The sequence below is a fragment of the Haliotis cracherodii genome, unplaced genomic scaffold (assembly GCF_022045235.1).
Source record: "Haliotis cracherodii isolate W230 unplaced genomic scaffold, xgHalCrac1.p SCAF_16, whole genome shotgun sequence".
NCBI classification, from domain to species: domain Eukaryota; kingdom Metazoa; phylum Mollusca; class Gastropoda; order Lepetellida; family Haliotidae; genus Haliotis; species Haliotis cracherodii.
In genome coordinates this window covers 14,409,249-14,425,803 of record NW_027266271.1, presented here as the reverse complement: position 1 = coordinate 14,425,803, position 16,555 = coordinate 14,409,249, and the positions used below count along the sequence as shown (strand labels likewise).

The window sequence follows — 16,555 nt, the reverse complement described above, 5'->3', positions numbered from 1 at the left end:
CTCAAGTCGACCAGTCCTTGTTTTAGTCCCTTAATTCCGAGCGCCAGACACTGTAACAACACGTAAGATCTTTTAACGTCTTTTGGTATGACGCGACCGGGGATAGAATCCCGGACCTTCCGCTCCACGGGCGGAGGCTCTACCACTAGACCCCGGAGGCGATCCACCTTTCTAACCCAGTTACACAGTTATATACCTACACAATGATAACATATGTATTAAATGCATGTGCATTCTTTTGGCAGTTTCTTCAGGGATCTGACTAACATCATTTGGACAGGATGCGGATGTTGTTAGCGCTGTGTGTTCTTGGACTCTGTGTTCCACACGTAAGAGGTGAGTTAAAGGTTGGGTGCAGCGACACGAGGTTTAACGTCGCGTCCAAGATTATTGCACGTATATAGTGACGTGCATGCACGTGTGTGTGTGGCTGCTTGTACTAGTCCGGACTAGTCGTTTTAGCCCCTAAATGCTTAAATGCTTTTAGGGCCTAAATTTCTTAAGTGTTTGTTATTATCTTTGAAGTCTTTATTATTATAGTTTTTTTAAAAAAAAAAGAACTGAGCAGATATTGACCTCGACAATACCTCAACATGATCATGACAAGGCCTGTAAGTTGACAAGGCCTGTAAGTTGACAATGCCTGTAAGTTGTCAAGGCCTGTAAGTTGATAAAGCCTGTATGTTGACAATTCCTGTAAGTTGTCAAGGCCTATAAGTCGACAAGGCCTGTAAGTTGACAAGGCCTGTAATTTGACAAGGCCTGCAATTTGACAAGGCCTGTAAGTTGACAAGGCCTGTATGCACTAAACATCAACCAGCTCAGTCATGTTCACAGTTTCATAAGTAGCGCTGGTATATATACTCACCGCCAAAAAACATATACAGAAGTATGTACGTTAAGAAGAGATGTTTCCAATGAGTTTCCAATGCGTATATATACAGGTAGGAGGCAGTGTTTACACACTGGAGTTTGTAAATCTTGTTGTGAACATAACAGGCTTCTCCACTTCAGTGTAACTACATCTAATACCTACTCTACTGTACAAACACGGCCTCCTGTATATACTTGGAAACCATACTCTGTACATTATTTGCTTGATAACGGTGTTAGAACCTACACCGAAACGTCGCTCCTGATTGTAATAAAGTAGTTGTTCATCCATAAATCTTATCCTTATTGAATATACTATTGATGAACAAGCAGTATCGAGTCGTTGTGGTAGCAAGTGCTTTGACATCGTGGTTGTTGTTGTAGGTGGTATCACCGTGACGCCGACCACTGTAGGAGAAGACACGACAACACACGTCATCACCGTCACTAGAGACCCCCCATACACAAGCGAGCTGACCTTTCAAGTAAGATGACCGTCCCGTGATTCCTGGTTAAAATTGGTCTTCAGCAACCCATACTTGTCGTAAGAGGCGACAAACGGGATCGGGTGGTCAGGTTCGCCTCGTTTTGCACAGTGCGTCGTTAAACAACAAACAAACAAACTCTTTGGGTTGACGTATCAATTAGTAACAAGAAATGGCTGGTTGGTTAAGATCAGTCCCATGCCTGTCGCCAAACCAGGTTTTATCTTGGAATGTTTGTCAATGGATTTGGAATCGGAAATCTGAGTGAGACGTTAAACAACAAACAAACAAACAAACAAAAATAAGATGGCCAGTGGTGATGAAAGATAAGGAAAACTGTCTGTAAGGATATTTGAACCAGTTGATGAAGTTGGATGAATGATGAGGGGATCGGTGGGTAGTGTCGGGTGTAGAGGTTAAGGGAGCGGTGGGTAGTGTCGGGTGTAGAGGTGAGGGGACCGGTGGGTAGTGTCTGGTGTAGAGGTGAGGGGACAGGTGTGTTGTGTCTGGTGTAGAGGTGAGGGGACCGGTGGGTAGTGTCGTGTGTAGAGGTGAGGGGACAGGTGGGTTGTGTCTCGTGTAGAGGTGAGGGGACAGCAGGGTAGTGTCGGGTGTAGGGGTGAGGGGACCAGTGGGTAGTGTCGGGTGTAGAGGTGAGGGGACCGGTGGGTAGTGTCGTGTGTAGAGGTGAGGGGACCATTGGGTAGTGTCGTGTGTAGAGGTGAGGGGACAGCTGGGTTGTGTCGGGTGTAGAGGTGAGGGGACAGGTGGGTTGTGTCGGGTGTAGAGGTGAGGGGACAGCAGGGTAGTGTCGGGTGTAGGGGTGAGGGGACCGGTTGGTTATGTCGGGTGTAGAGGTGAGGGTCCGATGGTTAGTTCTATTTATCTGAGCTAGTCACAGTCGAAATCTTTTTCTATAACGTTTTTGATTTGTTTCACTAGACCTATGTGAAAACCCTAACGTTATGCGCGTTATTCAGTATGAGACAATGGACCAGACGGCGATTGCTGGGAGTGACTACACCGCCATCGGCACGACGCCCAGCTCTATAGCAGTAGACAGTGCGTCAATCACCTTCACCGTCAGCATCACCAGCGACACGGTGAGTTGCAGTTGCCAGGGATGCCTGCACCATCCAACGTCAGGCCTCGTCGCCTCTTAGAACGGCAGACATTGTAGAGATATACATGTATATAAAAAAGTAATTCTGCAATCGTCAAATATGTGGTTTCCTGACCATGGGGTTCCTGACCCACGGGTTCCTCTGCAATATGGACTGAATGTAAATGATTTTATGATATGATATATGACATATGATATATATATTTGTGCTACTTATATGGTGGGCAACGCTCCGTTAACATCCGGATGGGAAAGTATAGGGGATTCCGGGTTAGAATTGGTCTTTAGCAACCCATGCTTGTCGTAAGAGGCGACCAAATGAATCGGGTGGTAGATTGTGTAGATTGTTGCTCAGGATGTCAATCACTGTATTTTCTGGTCCAGACACGATTATTTACAGAAAGCCCTAGCATAACTGAGTGTGGTAAACAAACATACAAACAAACTTAGCGTCAAATTTCAAATAATTTTCAAATGAGGTTTCATCACACAGTGGTTTTAGCATACTCGAGTTGTACAATTCCGGACTCACCAAACTGAACACTATTTGGCTTGTTTTCATTCATGTGTACAGTTTACTATTTTAAATGATTTCATCAAATTATATTAAAACGTTAAATGATCATATTTTTGTTTGTTGTTTATAGCCAAACAAAATCATGACCCTTTAACGTTTTCATATAATATGATAACTTATCCTCATATGAAAAAGGTGTTTTCGTTTCAAATCACAGCTAATATATTGGTTTGTTTCAATTCCAGGTCGTGGATCCCGACGAAACATTTCTGTTGAAGTTTTCATTATTCAGCGACGCTACTCCTGCATTTGATACCACTGTAACCATTACTGACGACGAAGGTAGGTTCCTCTGCGATGTTTGTTTGTTTGTTGTTTAACGCCGCCCCTTGTCGTGCCCCCATACTTTTCCCCTACCGGACAGAAACTCACAGTCTGCTTCGTCTTCAGGCTGTTTGTGTTTGAACATGATCTGTATCTATCCAACCCTGTCCTGGCCCTCAAAGTCCGATTTAGGATCTTCAGCAGTGCGACTTCAGCTGTAATGGTAAGGCTGTACTGTCTATATATTTTGACATATATTGTCAATGCAAGAGAATAACCATCCTTGATTTTCTGCCGAAACAGATTCGACTTGGCGTTAAGGGCAAAATAGCTGTGGAAAGTATATTAATATATGATTGCTTGTTTGTTTGTTGTTTAACGCCGCACTCAGCAGTATTCCAGCTATATGACGCCGGTCTGTAAATAATCGAGTCTAGACAGACAATCCAGTGATTGACATCATGAGCATCGATCCACGCAATTGGGATATGATGACATGTATCAACCAAGTCGGCGCATAATACCCAAATCACGTGACTTGACCGTGTGCGCAGTTAATATGTAAGATGTCTTAATTAAAATTAATTAAAATTTAAACGTTCCGTCCAGGATTATTACACTTATAATGCGACGTGCATGAACATGTGTGTGTGTGATTGTGTACCTTTCTTTGTTTGTTGTTTAACGCCGCACTCAGCAATATTCCAGCTATATACGGCGGTCTGTAAAGAGCAGACGATCCAATGATTGACATCATGAGCATCGAGCCACTCAATTGGGATACGATGACATGCATTAACCAAGTCCCCTCACATTTATGTTTCATGGTTGTTCTCTGTTAAGATATTATATCATCTTGGATGTCCTCTGTTTATAAGTCCTCGTGGCTATTCTCAGTGCAGCGAATATATCATCAATCATGGCTGTTCTTTGCTTAAAGAGTATGTAGTCTCTCTTGGTTCTCTGCTTAGAGAATCCTTGTCGACTAATGGGATCGGGTTGTCAGGCCTGCTAACTTGGTTGATCCATGTCATTGCATCGCAATAGCATAGATCAATGCTCATGATGTCAATCACTGGATTGTCTTGTCTAACCTCGATTATCAACATATCGCCGTCAGCTTGAATATTGGAGTACGTCGTTAAAAAACAAACAAAGACACAAGCTTAGAGAATAACCATGGTTGCTTTCTGTTTAGAGAACATGTATTCTATGATGTTTGTTTCTGTTATTGTATATATGTCACTGTTGCAATACAGATGGGTAAAGAGCACGTGTCATACAGATGTCCAGCTTTATTAATACGAACGTCGCCCCGTGAAGATCCGGGGTAGAATAGTTCTTCAGCAACCCATGCTGGCCATAACAGGCGACTATGCTTGTCGTAAGAGGCGACTAACGGGATCTGGTGGTCAGGCTCGCTGCCTTGGTTGATGCATGTCATCGATCCCAATTGCGTGGATCGATGCTCATGATATCAATCACTGGATTGTCTGGTCCAGACTCGATTATTTACAGACCGCCGTCATATAGCTGGAATATTGCTGAATGCGGCGTTAAACAACAAAAAAACAAACAAACTAATACGAACGTCGATCCATTACAACAGTGGCCCCCGTCTCTCTGACATATCCTACAACGCTCACTCGGCTGGAGACTATCGGCAGCTTCAACATCACCATTTCCAGGAGCGACGTATCAACTCGCGCCTTCACCGTTAACGTCACCTCCAACGACGGCACCGCGATAGCGGGAGGAGACTATAACGTCACAACTTCAACTCTATCCTTCGGCGCCAATGAAAACTCCAAGACAATACATGTTGAAGTGATCGATGACAATGTTAGTAATTTCATGGATAACTTTAGTAAGTGCTTATGGCATCTAACCAGGTATTAAGAGTCCTGACTGCAATACGTTGATACATTAAAAAGGAAAGACAAGGAAAAGTGAGTGTCCTTTGTAATATTATTATTTAAAACACTAATGAACCATCCGTGTTGTTTGATTAGCGAAAGCTGTAATTTCGATATTCCGATTGTGAAATATTAACAGATCGAAGAGAGCTCGGAGTCCTTCAGTATCCTTCTCTCTGGGGCCGACATCATGGCTGGGTCTATCGCCTGCGAAATCACGGATGATGATGGTAAGTGCATTCATTTCTTGTTTTACGCCGCACTCACCAATATTCCAGTTATATGAAAGCGGGCTGTAAATGATCGAGTCTCGACCAGAGAATCTAGTGATTGACATCATGGACGTCGACCCACGCAACTGTGATACGATGACACGCATCAACCAAGAATGCGATCTTGACCACCCGATCCCGTTAGTCGTTTCATACGACAAGCATGGGTTGCTGAAGTCCTATTCTTACCCGGATCTTCATTGGTGAATCCATTGATGTATCCATGCACGGTACGATTTTAGCTTACACTAAATGATAAATGTATATACTCTCTGATACGGCCCATTAACGGTGGGTTCGAATCCCGGTTGACCCCGATTATGTTTCTAAGTTTGTCAGCACTATGCCTGTACTCATGGGTTTCATCACAGTGATAGGGGTGGTCGGGTAGCAGAGTGGTTAAAGGGTTCGCTCATCAAGTCGAAGACCCGGGTTCGATTCCTGACATGGGTACAATGTGTGAAGCCCATTCCTGGTGTCACCCGCCGAGATATTGCTGGAATATTGCTAAAAGCGGCGTAAAACAAAACTCACCCACTCATCAGAGTGATAAACATATGAGACCGCATCACTTTGGGCTTTCTTCTAACATGATACGCCGTGATGTAACTGGAATAATGTTCAAAGAAGCTTCAAACCCATGTCATTACCTGTCTAAAAAATTTAATTTATGTTTAACGTCAAAACGTACGTGCTAAGTAAAAGGTGGATACATCTGAATACATAAAAGTTTGACATGACGAGGTTAGTGTCGATGGACGATACTACAATCCATTCAAAATAACGAAAATCACACCCTGTTCCTTTAGGGCAGGATTGCTGCCCGTTTGAAAATGAGAACATAGCTTGTGGCCTCGAGATACGAACCTGATCTATCGAAACATTAAGCTGTAGCTATGATTATATAATGGTGTCCGCGAGACATTAAGAATATAAATATTATATACACGAGAAGGAATCAAATGTGTTCATTAGATATTACCTTTTGTCCATGAGATATTTAATTGCGTCAAATGCATTTATAAAACAACTTCCATGACATGTCAAGTTGTGTCCATGATATGCGGAAGGATATAATCGAAGTGATGTTCCACATCCACTTCGCATCTTCCCGAGGCAAGGGCGTTAACTGACTATATAAGTCCAGTTTCCATCCTTGCAGAACAAGGCTTGAATTCCGGGGTTATATTTTGGCTGGACTAACGAATCTATGCATAGTCGAAATCACGTAACGAAATCAACACCCGGTTCATGAACAACATGGCATGCCTACCGTCAAATGGTCATCGACAGATATTTTCCAAATATTGTCATGTTTTTAATCTAAGTATTCTAGTTATTTGACGCACTTCGCGAGGTCAGACCAGTTTTTTTACAATAAAGATATTTATTATCTTACGGATCGTCTTGGCTGGGCGCAGCTATTTTGTTTGAAAGCAAATGCAAGTGATATGAAAGGTGGAATCTGATTGGTGAATAGGAGGGCCATAGAAGGAACATAACTCGCAAGAGCCACTATACTAGTAGCGCTGCGATCGAGCCTCAGGAAGATGCTGAGAACGATACTTGTAAATGTCAGATTGTTCATCAACACTTCGCATTCCCATATTGGTCACTGTATAAACCCCCGTGAAGACCCGTATATGATTAGAATGGGACTTCAACATCCCATGCTTGTCGTAAGAGGCGACTAACAGGATCGGGTCGTCAGGCTCCTCGCCGACTTGGTTGATGCACTTACGTAGATCGATGCTCATGATATCAATCACTGGATTGTCTTGTCCAGATGCTATTGTTTACGGGCAGCCTTTATATAGATATAGCTGGATTATTGCCGACTGTTTCGTTGAGCAACAAACACACGAAACAAACACGATGTACAGAAAGTCTCCCTATGTCTCCCCAGCGCCCGATGACTTCAACTGTAAGCGGGGAGTGAGCCAACCCTGTCTCAACGGTGGGACGTGTCAAGCTGACGGCGAGTGTATGTGCCCCCCTGCCTACCTTGGCCCAAACTGTGAGGTCGACCCAAGTACGTATACATGCCTTACATAAGCATGTTCATCGATAAATGTAACATTAATTTTAATATACAGTAAAGTACGGTTATAACGAACTCAAAGGGACTACTAATTTTAGTTCGTTATAACCTTAGTTCGTTATAAGCATTCAACAGCATAACTAAAGCAAATAGTCGGGACCCCAAAAGTAAGTTCGTTATATCCGCCAGTTCGCTATAAGCGTGTTCGTTATAACCGTAGTTTACTGTATACTAGTTTTCGTGTTTTGAATAGTATCGATGTCGTCATTAAACAAACGTCTTCTATGTTTTTTTTCAATTCTGTACCATTTCCGAGCCATTTTTCACCGTTGTTTTGGAAAACAATTCCTGTCAAACAAAGAATGGATAACAAAGACAAAAGATCCATTTGCAACAGGAAATACATACGTACGTATGATGGTGTCAAGGTTAGTCATTCCTATATTGCGGAGACAAATAATGTCCTGGTTATGACACGTACATGCTGTTTCAGCGCTACACGACGGTACTGGGTGCGACAGCAGGTGTGGAGCTAATGGCTGGTGTATTGCTGACTCCTCTTCCGGAAGTACACTCATTTCCTGCGTCTGCGCAGCCGGCTGGGCTGGAAATAGGTGTGACCAGCGAGCATGTGAGTGACATCCCACCTACACGTATTTCTGCCCATGTGGTCGGATGTTACCGGTAGACCTTCACATGGTCTGTTTTTAGTCACTGACACTTACTTTTAATGACTACCTCGTGAGTGGGGTGGGGAATGTGACCGATAGTGCAGGACATGCTTACCCTTTTCGCGAGCACCCGGTGTCATCACTGATTTCCACGGATCCACTCCCTTCACCGCTATTTTGCCTTTTTGCGCCAAATGGAATCTGTTTCGTCGGAAAATCGAGACTGGTTATTCTTTGGTGTTTACGTTTTACTTGTATTTGCCATGCTGTCACAATAGATTGACATCACTAATCTCTTCGACACTGAAGGGGAGGTGAGGTGAAATGGGGTTTAAGGTCGCCTTCGAGATTGTTGCACTTACATAGCGACGTGCATGCACGTGTTTGTGTGGCTGCTTTTACTGAGTTCCAGAGATCCATTCATAGAATTTCCCTCACTGTTTTGTCTCCAAGACCCTGCTGAATCTGTTACGGCAGATATTCGAGGCTGGTTGTTCAATGGACATGAAGTTTAAAATATACCTTGGAAAGGACGTTTATCCAAAAGGGTGTGTTTATGGGGGAATGACAAAGTTTGAGAAAATACTGTCAGATGGTAACATGTTGAGTACGGTAAACCAACTTGTTACAGATTCTGTACAATGCAACACCAACAACTTCAGTGTGTGCATCACGCCGTATTCTATGGCGTCCTTCGCTGGCACGGTGTACGTCAAGGATCAGAAGTCGACGGCGGGATGCATGTTGTCGATGGCGCCGACGGTTGCAGACCCCAGCGATGGTCTGCTAGACTGGTGCACGGGATACGCTGCGGCCATCGTATACAACGGTGGTGCCTGTGGCAACTTTGGGCCGGATATTAGTGTAAGTTTTCTGAAGAAGAATGAATGAAAAAATGTTGACTGTTATGTTTCTGTGAAATAGTTAAAGATCAAATATGAAAACATGTCCCACCTGAAGCTGACAAGCCGTGATATAAAAGAGGACTGTTCAATGCGGCTTTTAGGCCAAACTCTGTCACCCGTCAAGGAAATTTAACGCTGTTTATTTCATTTTGTGGCGTAGAGCAACCCTACCACGAGATGATATAGTGACAAGCACCGGTAAAATACGGAAATTTTTTAGGGCCATTTGTCTTTTATTTTTGTCTTGAAATTTCAAGATAAAAAGTTGAAATTTGAAGATTATAACTTGAAATTTCAACATAGAATCTTAAAATTTCACGAAAGTAAGTTGAAATTTCAAGATGCTATGTTGAAATTTTAAGTTATAATCTTAAACTTTCAACTTATTATCTTGAAATTTCAAGAAAAAACCCAAATGGCCTCCGTAATTTCAACGTATGTATGTTGAAATTTCAATTTAGTATTTTGAAATTTCTACTTACTATTTGTAAATTTCAAGAAAAAGAAAAGAAAAAGAAAAATGGCCCCCAAATGCTTCCGTAGTTATTCGAGGGAGGTGTATTTGATACGGGTTTCCTAGTTGTGTTTTGGATCTTAAATTTGCTGTCAGCGACTGTTCAGCCAAGTAGCGTTTTGATAACGTTTGTAATTGTTTGGTCACGTCAAGTTTTTAAGTGCATACTTTCAGTTTGTGTACGAACGTACCGCGGCATAGCAGTATTACCTTCTGTGCCTTTCTAGATTGATAGTCTACATTGAACCACTGTATATCACAACCTGCTACTTCTCTTGACCAGACCAACACGACGTACTTCCTGCAGCTGATCGTACAGTATAGCAACGTGAGCCTGTTCGTCACAGACGAGCTCGTGTCTTTCACGTGCAGCTTCAGAAACGACGGTCTGACAGTCTTCTCGGACTCCACCATCAGTACAAACCCCTCAAAGTGAGTCATTGCCTACTGGTCTTTGGTAACGACATGTGATGAATGGAATCAACCAGGTCAGCGAGCCTGACCACCCGACCCCGTTAGTCGCCTCTTACGACAAGCATAGTCGCCTGTTATGGCAAGCATGGGTTGCTGAAAAACTGTTCTACCCCGGATCTTCACGGGGCGACGTTCGTATTAATAAAGTTGGACATCTGTATGACACGTGCTCTTTACCCATCTGTATTGCGACAGTCGCCTTTTATGACAAGCATGGGTTGCTGAAGACCCGGATCTTATCGCACCAGGCCCGCTTGTAGGTTGTCGAGTTTGGGCACTGTTGGCATGGTGACTTTACTTTGTTTGTTTGTTGTTTGTTGTACCATACATCACTAATTGGATTATAAATACTGAAAATCTACAACCGATAAAGATCATTATAAGAGCTGAACCGAGATTTCGGACAAAGCGATCCTGCTTTTCAAAACCTGATTGTATTAATTATATTTGAATATCTTTCAGTGCAGTCCTAAAGAAACAGAACGCTGGCGGGTCATTCATCCCTGCTGCCTTAACAGTGACCTTGCCAGACGATACACTAATCGTCAGCCCTCTCAACCTCGGGGAGGAAATCAAGATCTGTGCCTCAGTTAATGATGGTAGATAGCCGTTATGCGGGTGTTATTTTATGATTATTAATAGCCGAGCACAGGACACATCCATGAAGTCCAAATTGTACAAAAAGACAGAGGCGATGTCAGCTTAGAGTTTAAATCGTCATATCGAAAACCCGAAATCGATTCCTGATACGGTTACAGAGTGCGGATCTTATTTTGTGGTATAATGAAATATCGCTATCACTATACGATTACATGACGAACCCATATTATATTCTCATGTGATCTAATTTTAATGATCTTGTAAAGTGTATCCACAAGATATCCATGTACGTTTGCTTCGTGAAAGTATATTTAAATGATATACATAATTTGTATTCTTGTTCCAGCAACCGACTTCAACGCTGTCCTGATCCACACCGTCACCATCAACAACACCCGCTCCGGTGCCGACTACAGAGAAACGGACATCTACAAGGACGGGTATGTTGTGCAGTTACAAGATGGACAGATGTTCAAAGTCAATAATGTGTATGCTTGCTGTTGGAATGGAATTTGGGCTGGCGCTTCTCGTCAGGGTGTCCTTACATTAGGATAATGATTGATGGTCAAGTGAACATTCCTTTACCTGGACCGTGTGCCGTATACGTGAACGTGAACTACCCTGCCCTACACTGAAACGCATGGTACATATGATGTCATTGGTCGACTCTGTTCATCCGTCATTGAATGGGTACCCGGAAGGATGAGATGGTAATGTGTCTGTAAACCTTCTAGAGCTTCTTAAGACAGCTTAGGTTGTATAATCACCTGGGAGATTCGTCTGAAATACGCGTACACATAGAACAATTGCCAGGGGTAATAATAATAGCGTTGTGAGCATGCATTAGTTGGCGGATTACAAATACACATTCTTCTTCTTCGTCGCAATCTTCTTGTAATTATTCACTCCTCGCAATTCAGGAAATGACCTTCTAAATAGAAACACAATGTAACATAGCGTCAGCCGATATACAAAGATGGTTTTGAATGACCTAGGACGGTCAATTACCCCAACCCAATTTTGAATGTACTCTTCTCCTAACTTAATATCCGTTTTGGACGTTGCGGTGCTCTTCTTATAGTAATTGTAGTGAAGTTTTTCTGGTAGGTAGACAGTCCTAGTATTCGGAAACAACTGTAAGCTGGTATTAGTTCAGGGCTTTTTTTCTACTTTTTGATAGATGTCGCAAGTGATAAATTAGTATGGGACACTTGCTTGAACATCTTTTGCTCCATGAGGTAGTAGTGTTAAGGTTCCCTCTAGTGATAGGGGCGGGTGTGTTTGTCACGTGAAGATTCCCTCTAGTGAGGGAGACTGGTGTGGTGGTAAGGTGAAGGTTCTCTCCAGTGATGGTGACGGGTAAGGGTGTAACGTGAAGGTTCTCTCCAGTGATGGAGACGAGTAAGGGTGTAACGTGAAGGTTCTTTCCGGTGATGGAGACGAGTAACTATGTAACGTGAAGGTTCTCTCCAGTGATGGAGACGAGTAAGGGTGTAACGTGAAGGTTCTCTCCAGTGATGGAGACGAGTAAGGGTGTAACGTGAAGGTTCTCTCCAGTGATGGAGACGAGTAAGGGTGTAACGTGAAGGTTCTCTCCGGTGATGGAGACGAGTAAGGGTGTAACGTGAAGGTTCTCTCCGGTGATGGAGACGAGTAAGGGTGTAACGAGAAGATTCTCCCCAGTGATGGAGACGAGTAAGGGAGTAACGTGAAGCTTCTCTCCAGTGATGGAGACGAGTAAGGGTGTAACGTGAAGGATCTCTCCAGTGATGGAGGCGAGTAAGGGTGTAACGTGAAGGTTCTCTCCAGTGATGGAGACGAGTAAGGGTGTAACGTGAAGGTTTCTCTCCAGTGATTGAGACGAGTAAGGATGTAACGTGAAGGTTCTCTCCAGTGATGGAGACGAGTAAGGGTGTAACGTGAAGGTTCTCTCCAGTGATTGAGACGAGTAAGGATGTAACGTGAAGGTTCTCTCCAGTGATGGAGACGGGTAAGGGTGTAACGTGAAGGTTCTCTCCAGTGATGGAGACGGGTAAGGGTGTAACGTGAAGATTCTCTCCAGTGATGGAGACGAGTAAGGGTGTAACGTGAAGATTCTCTCCAGTGATGGAGACGGGTAAGGGTGTAACGTGAAGATTCTCTCCAGTGATGGAGACGGGTAAGGGTGTAACGTGAAGGTTCTCTCCAGTGATGGAGACGGGTAAGGGTGTAACGTGAAGGTTCTCTCCGGTGATGGAGACGAGTAAGGGTGTAACGTGAAGGTTCTCTCCGGTGATGGAGACGAGTAAGGGTGTAACGTGAAGGTTCTCTCCAGTGATGGAGACGGTTAAGGGTGTAACGTGAAGGTTCTCTCCGGTGATAGAGATGGGTAAGGGTGTAACGTGAAGGTTTTCTCCAGTGATGGAGACGAGTAAGGGTGTAACGTGAAGATTCTCTCCAGTGTTGGTTGCAGCATGAACCTTCTTCCGAGTGTATGATTGTGTTCTCCAGGTGTACCCCCGCCAGTTCGACCGGAATCCTGGTGGCCGGCTCCCCCTACTGGGACAGTGGTAACAAACACACCATGTGCGTCAGGATCAAGGCCTTCTATTTCGAGGACGACGCAGGTCTGGCCAATCCTCATCTTGGTGTCGTCGTCAAGGTTACAGTCTACACGAATGCAGCGGACGCTGTCATGGTAAGTGTACTGACTGCCGGGCGTCCAACTTTAGTCAGACAGGCCAATGACCCAGATTTGTTTGTCAAGGGACGTAGGATGGATTCGGGAGTCTCGTACAAAGGCAGAGATGTTGGAAACTCACTTTTCTACTCTCCACGAACTAAAGAGTTACATAAGGAGTTAGACTGCTAGAAGTTATCTCCCCTAGACCATATATGGTTTGACATAATGACGTAGTGAACGATATGTGAATGAACATACGTACCCGACAGGGCTCGATTTAGCTGTATGAACCATGCACCAGTGCAACCTATTATTGAAAAATCCAACCTAATACTTATGTTTACATGCCCCAAGTGCATGTAAATAAATTTCAATTTTTTGTCTGACTTGCCCTTACTTGTCCACACAACAACGATCTGTGAACACGCTCAGTGCATCCAAGCTTAGTGTACCATACCACATCACCGATTCCTGTTATGTGTAATTTATGATACACGAGACAGTCATCAGTTCACACAGTGTACCAATAAAGGTCATTGCCCCTTCGACCATAAGTTATTTGTGTCAGCATTATTCAGGCCTCTGCATGTAAAACTGGTCTTCTGTCTTTATGTCAGCATTATTCAGGCCTCTGCATGTAAAACTGGTCTTCTGTCTTTGTGTCAGCATTATTCAGGCCTCTGCATGTAAAACTGGTCTTCTGTCTTTGTGTCAGCTTTATTCAGGCCTCTGCATGTATAACTGGTCTTCTGTCTTTGTGTCAGCTTTATTCAGGCCTCTGCATGTAAAACTGGTCTTCTGTCTTTGTGTCAGCATTATTCAGGCCTCTGCATGTTAAACTGGTCTTCTGTCTTTGTGTCAGCTTTATTCAGGCCTCTGCATGTATAACTGGTCTTCTGTCTTTGTGTCAGCATTATTCAGGCCTCTGCATGTAAAACTGGTCTTCTGTCTTTGTGTCAGCATTATTCAGGCCTCTGCATGTAAAACTGGTCTTCTGTCTTTGTGTCAGCTTTATTCAGGCATCTGCATGTAAAACTGGTCGTCTGTCTTTGTGTCAGCTTTATTCAGGCATCTGCATGCAAAACTGGTCTTCTGTCTTTGTGTCAGCTTTATTCAGGCCTCTGCATGTAAAACTGGTCTTCTGTCTTTGTGTCAGCTTTATTCAGGCATCTGCATGTAAAACTGGTCTTCTGTCTTTGTGTCAGCTTTATTCAGGCCTCTGCATGTAAAACTGGTCTTCTGTCTTTGTGTCAGCATTATTCAGGCCTCTGCATGTAAAACTGGTCTTCTGTCTTTGTGTCAGCATTATTCAGGCCTCTGCATGTAAAACTGGTCTTCTGTCTTTGTGTCAGCTTTATTCAGGCCTCTGCATGTAAAACTGGTCTTCTGTCTTTGTGTCAGCTTTATTCAGGCCTCTGCATGTAAAACTGGTCTTCTGTCTTTGTGTCAGCTTTATTCAGGCATCTGCATGTAAAACTGGTCTTCTGTCTTTACACAGCTGACCTGCAGCAGCGCTAGGCGCAAGAAGCGAGCTGTTTCGTCCCAGGAAGACTCGACCATGGGCACAGTGATTGTGCTCGACGGTGCAGGTGGGACCGCGAACACACAGGGCCAGACTGAGGCACCGAGGTTTCAAGGTAAATATAAAACGTCAACACCAGAGAATAACAAGTCTAGATATTCGGCGAAAGAGATTTCATTGGCCATTTGGGTGTAAAGGGCAAAATAGCGGTGCAAATTATATGAATGGATCACTGAAAATCAGTCATGACACCAGGTGTTCGCGAAAGGTCACAATGGCGAACACATTGAGTATCAAATGAGGACTGGATCAAGTTATCAAGCGGAGGACTTTGCACCACAACAGGGAGATAGTCTCGAGGTTTACATGTTCTGATTATTGTCCTTGGTGAAACTGTGTAATTAGACTAATTGTTATAAACTGAAATTGATCATTCCATTTTTAGCTAACAGGGAAATACATTTATGTCTGAACAGATTTAAAACAAATTTGATAAGACTCTCGACTGACCAGATACAGACCTTAAAAGAATATGTATTGTATGTAAACAACGCTAGCAATAGCTAATACTATAAGTTCAGGGATGGTCGTTGTTCAAGTCTTCCATCCGCCTGTTTGATCAAATATTTTCAACATATCAATCGAGATTTGGGAATATGAAAACACATGTTAATTTGAATTAGCTCGGGTAAACTACGACTGGCGATCATTAATGTGGGATATCGGAGAGCAATTGCGCTATATTCTTAAGTTATTTCTTAAAATATAGCAGTATCCTTTTCTCACACATATCATGTTCGACCCATGGAGATCCGGGGTAGAATAGGTTCAGCAACCCATGCTTGCCGTAAAAGGCGACTATGCTTGTTGTAGGAGGCGACTAACGGGATCGGGTTGTCAGATTCGCTGACTTGGTTGATGCATGTCATTGTATTCCAGTTGCTTATGATTCAGTTCAGACTCGATTATTTTCAGACTACCGTCATATAGCTGGAATACTGCTAAGTACGGCGTTAAACAATATGAAACAAACAAACAAACAAACAAACATAGCATGTTCGTAATGACTGTCGTGCCCAAGTCTGTGCCGTCTCATCCCTTCATGCATCATTCGTCACAACTCTTATTCTAAGCCTGTCTGTATATGTGTCCTTCTCTCACCCCAGTGCCTGTGCAGGATGCAGGCGGTCAGATCTCCAGCAGCCTCTGTAACGACAAGGAGTGGCTGATCCCTGTCGTCATCGGCCTCGGCGTCGCTCTCGCCTTTATGATGGGAACCATCATTGTCCTTGGTTGCGCTCTCTTCCGGCAGAGAAGCTACAACAAAGGGAAGGAACTCCACGAGCCCTACCCTCCTCACCGTCATCGCCGCTGATAAGCTCAAATACATGTGAAGCAACAACTTGTGACTGTGTCTTTGCTATTATGCATAAAACTTTAAGTAATGAAATGCTGTAACCGACAAAGCATTATGTACAGAAGAACTTCCTAATTTGCCACCCACAGATTGTCATACTTGTTTGACTTTACAAACGCTACAAAGCCATGAGCCAAAATAATCAGAGATACATTAACCTTACATATTATAACCGTCATTTGACTGTTGTCTGAATAAAAACTTTACGATTTTATAACATTAAATTTACAAGATTGTCT

General features: G+C 43.4%; 1 protein-coding gene across 1 annotated transcript; it reads left to right on the top strand.

The window, feature by feature from the left end:
• The first annotated feature begins 281 nt into the window (after positions 1–281).
• On the top strand, positions 282–16,274 carry LOC139463711 (uncharacterized). The gene is made up of 15 exons (XM_071244965.1): positions 282–336; positions 1,258–1,358; positions 2,339–2,461; positions 3,244–3,340; positions 4,932–5,164; positions 5,378–5,468; positions 7,417–7,542; positions 8,045–8,182; positions 8,854–9,086; positions 9,925–10,073; positions 10,578–10,714; positions 11,062–11,155; positions 13,206–13,392; positions 14,876–15,014; positions 16,066–16,274. The coding sequence occupies exons 1-15, from the start codon at positions 282–284 to the stop codon at positions 16,272–16,274; spliced, it is 2,112 nt and encodes a 703-aa protein (XP_071101066.1).
• The last annotated feature ends 281 nt before the right edge of the window (positions 16,275–16,555 follow it).

What these genes read in the sequence shown, in the direction of transcription:
- LOC139463711 (XM_071244965.1), top strand. Translation starts at nt 282, where the DNA reads ATGCGGATGTTGTTAGCGCTGTGTGTTCTTGGACTCTGTGTTCCACAC. An exon ending in TTGAAGTGATCGATGACAAT is followed by an intron (nt 5,165 to 5,377) that starts GTTAGTAATTTC and finishes AAATATTAACAG; the next exon opens with ATCGAAGAGAGCTCGGAGTC. An exon ending in TAGGTGTGACCAGCGAGCAT is followed by an intron (nt 8,183 to 8,853) that starts GTGAGTGACATC and finishes AACTTGTTACAG; the next exon opens with ATTCTGTACAATGCAACACC.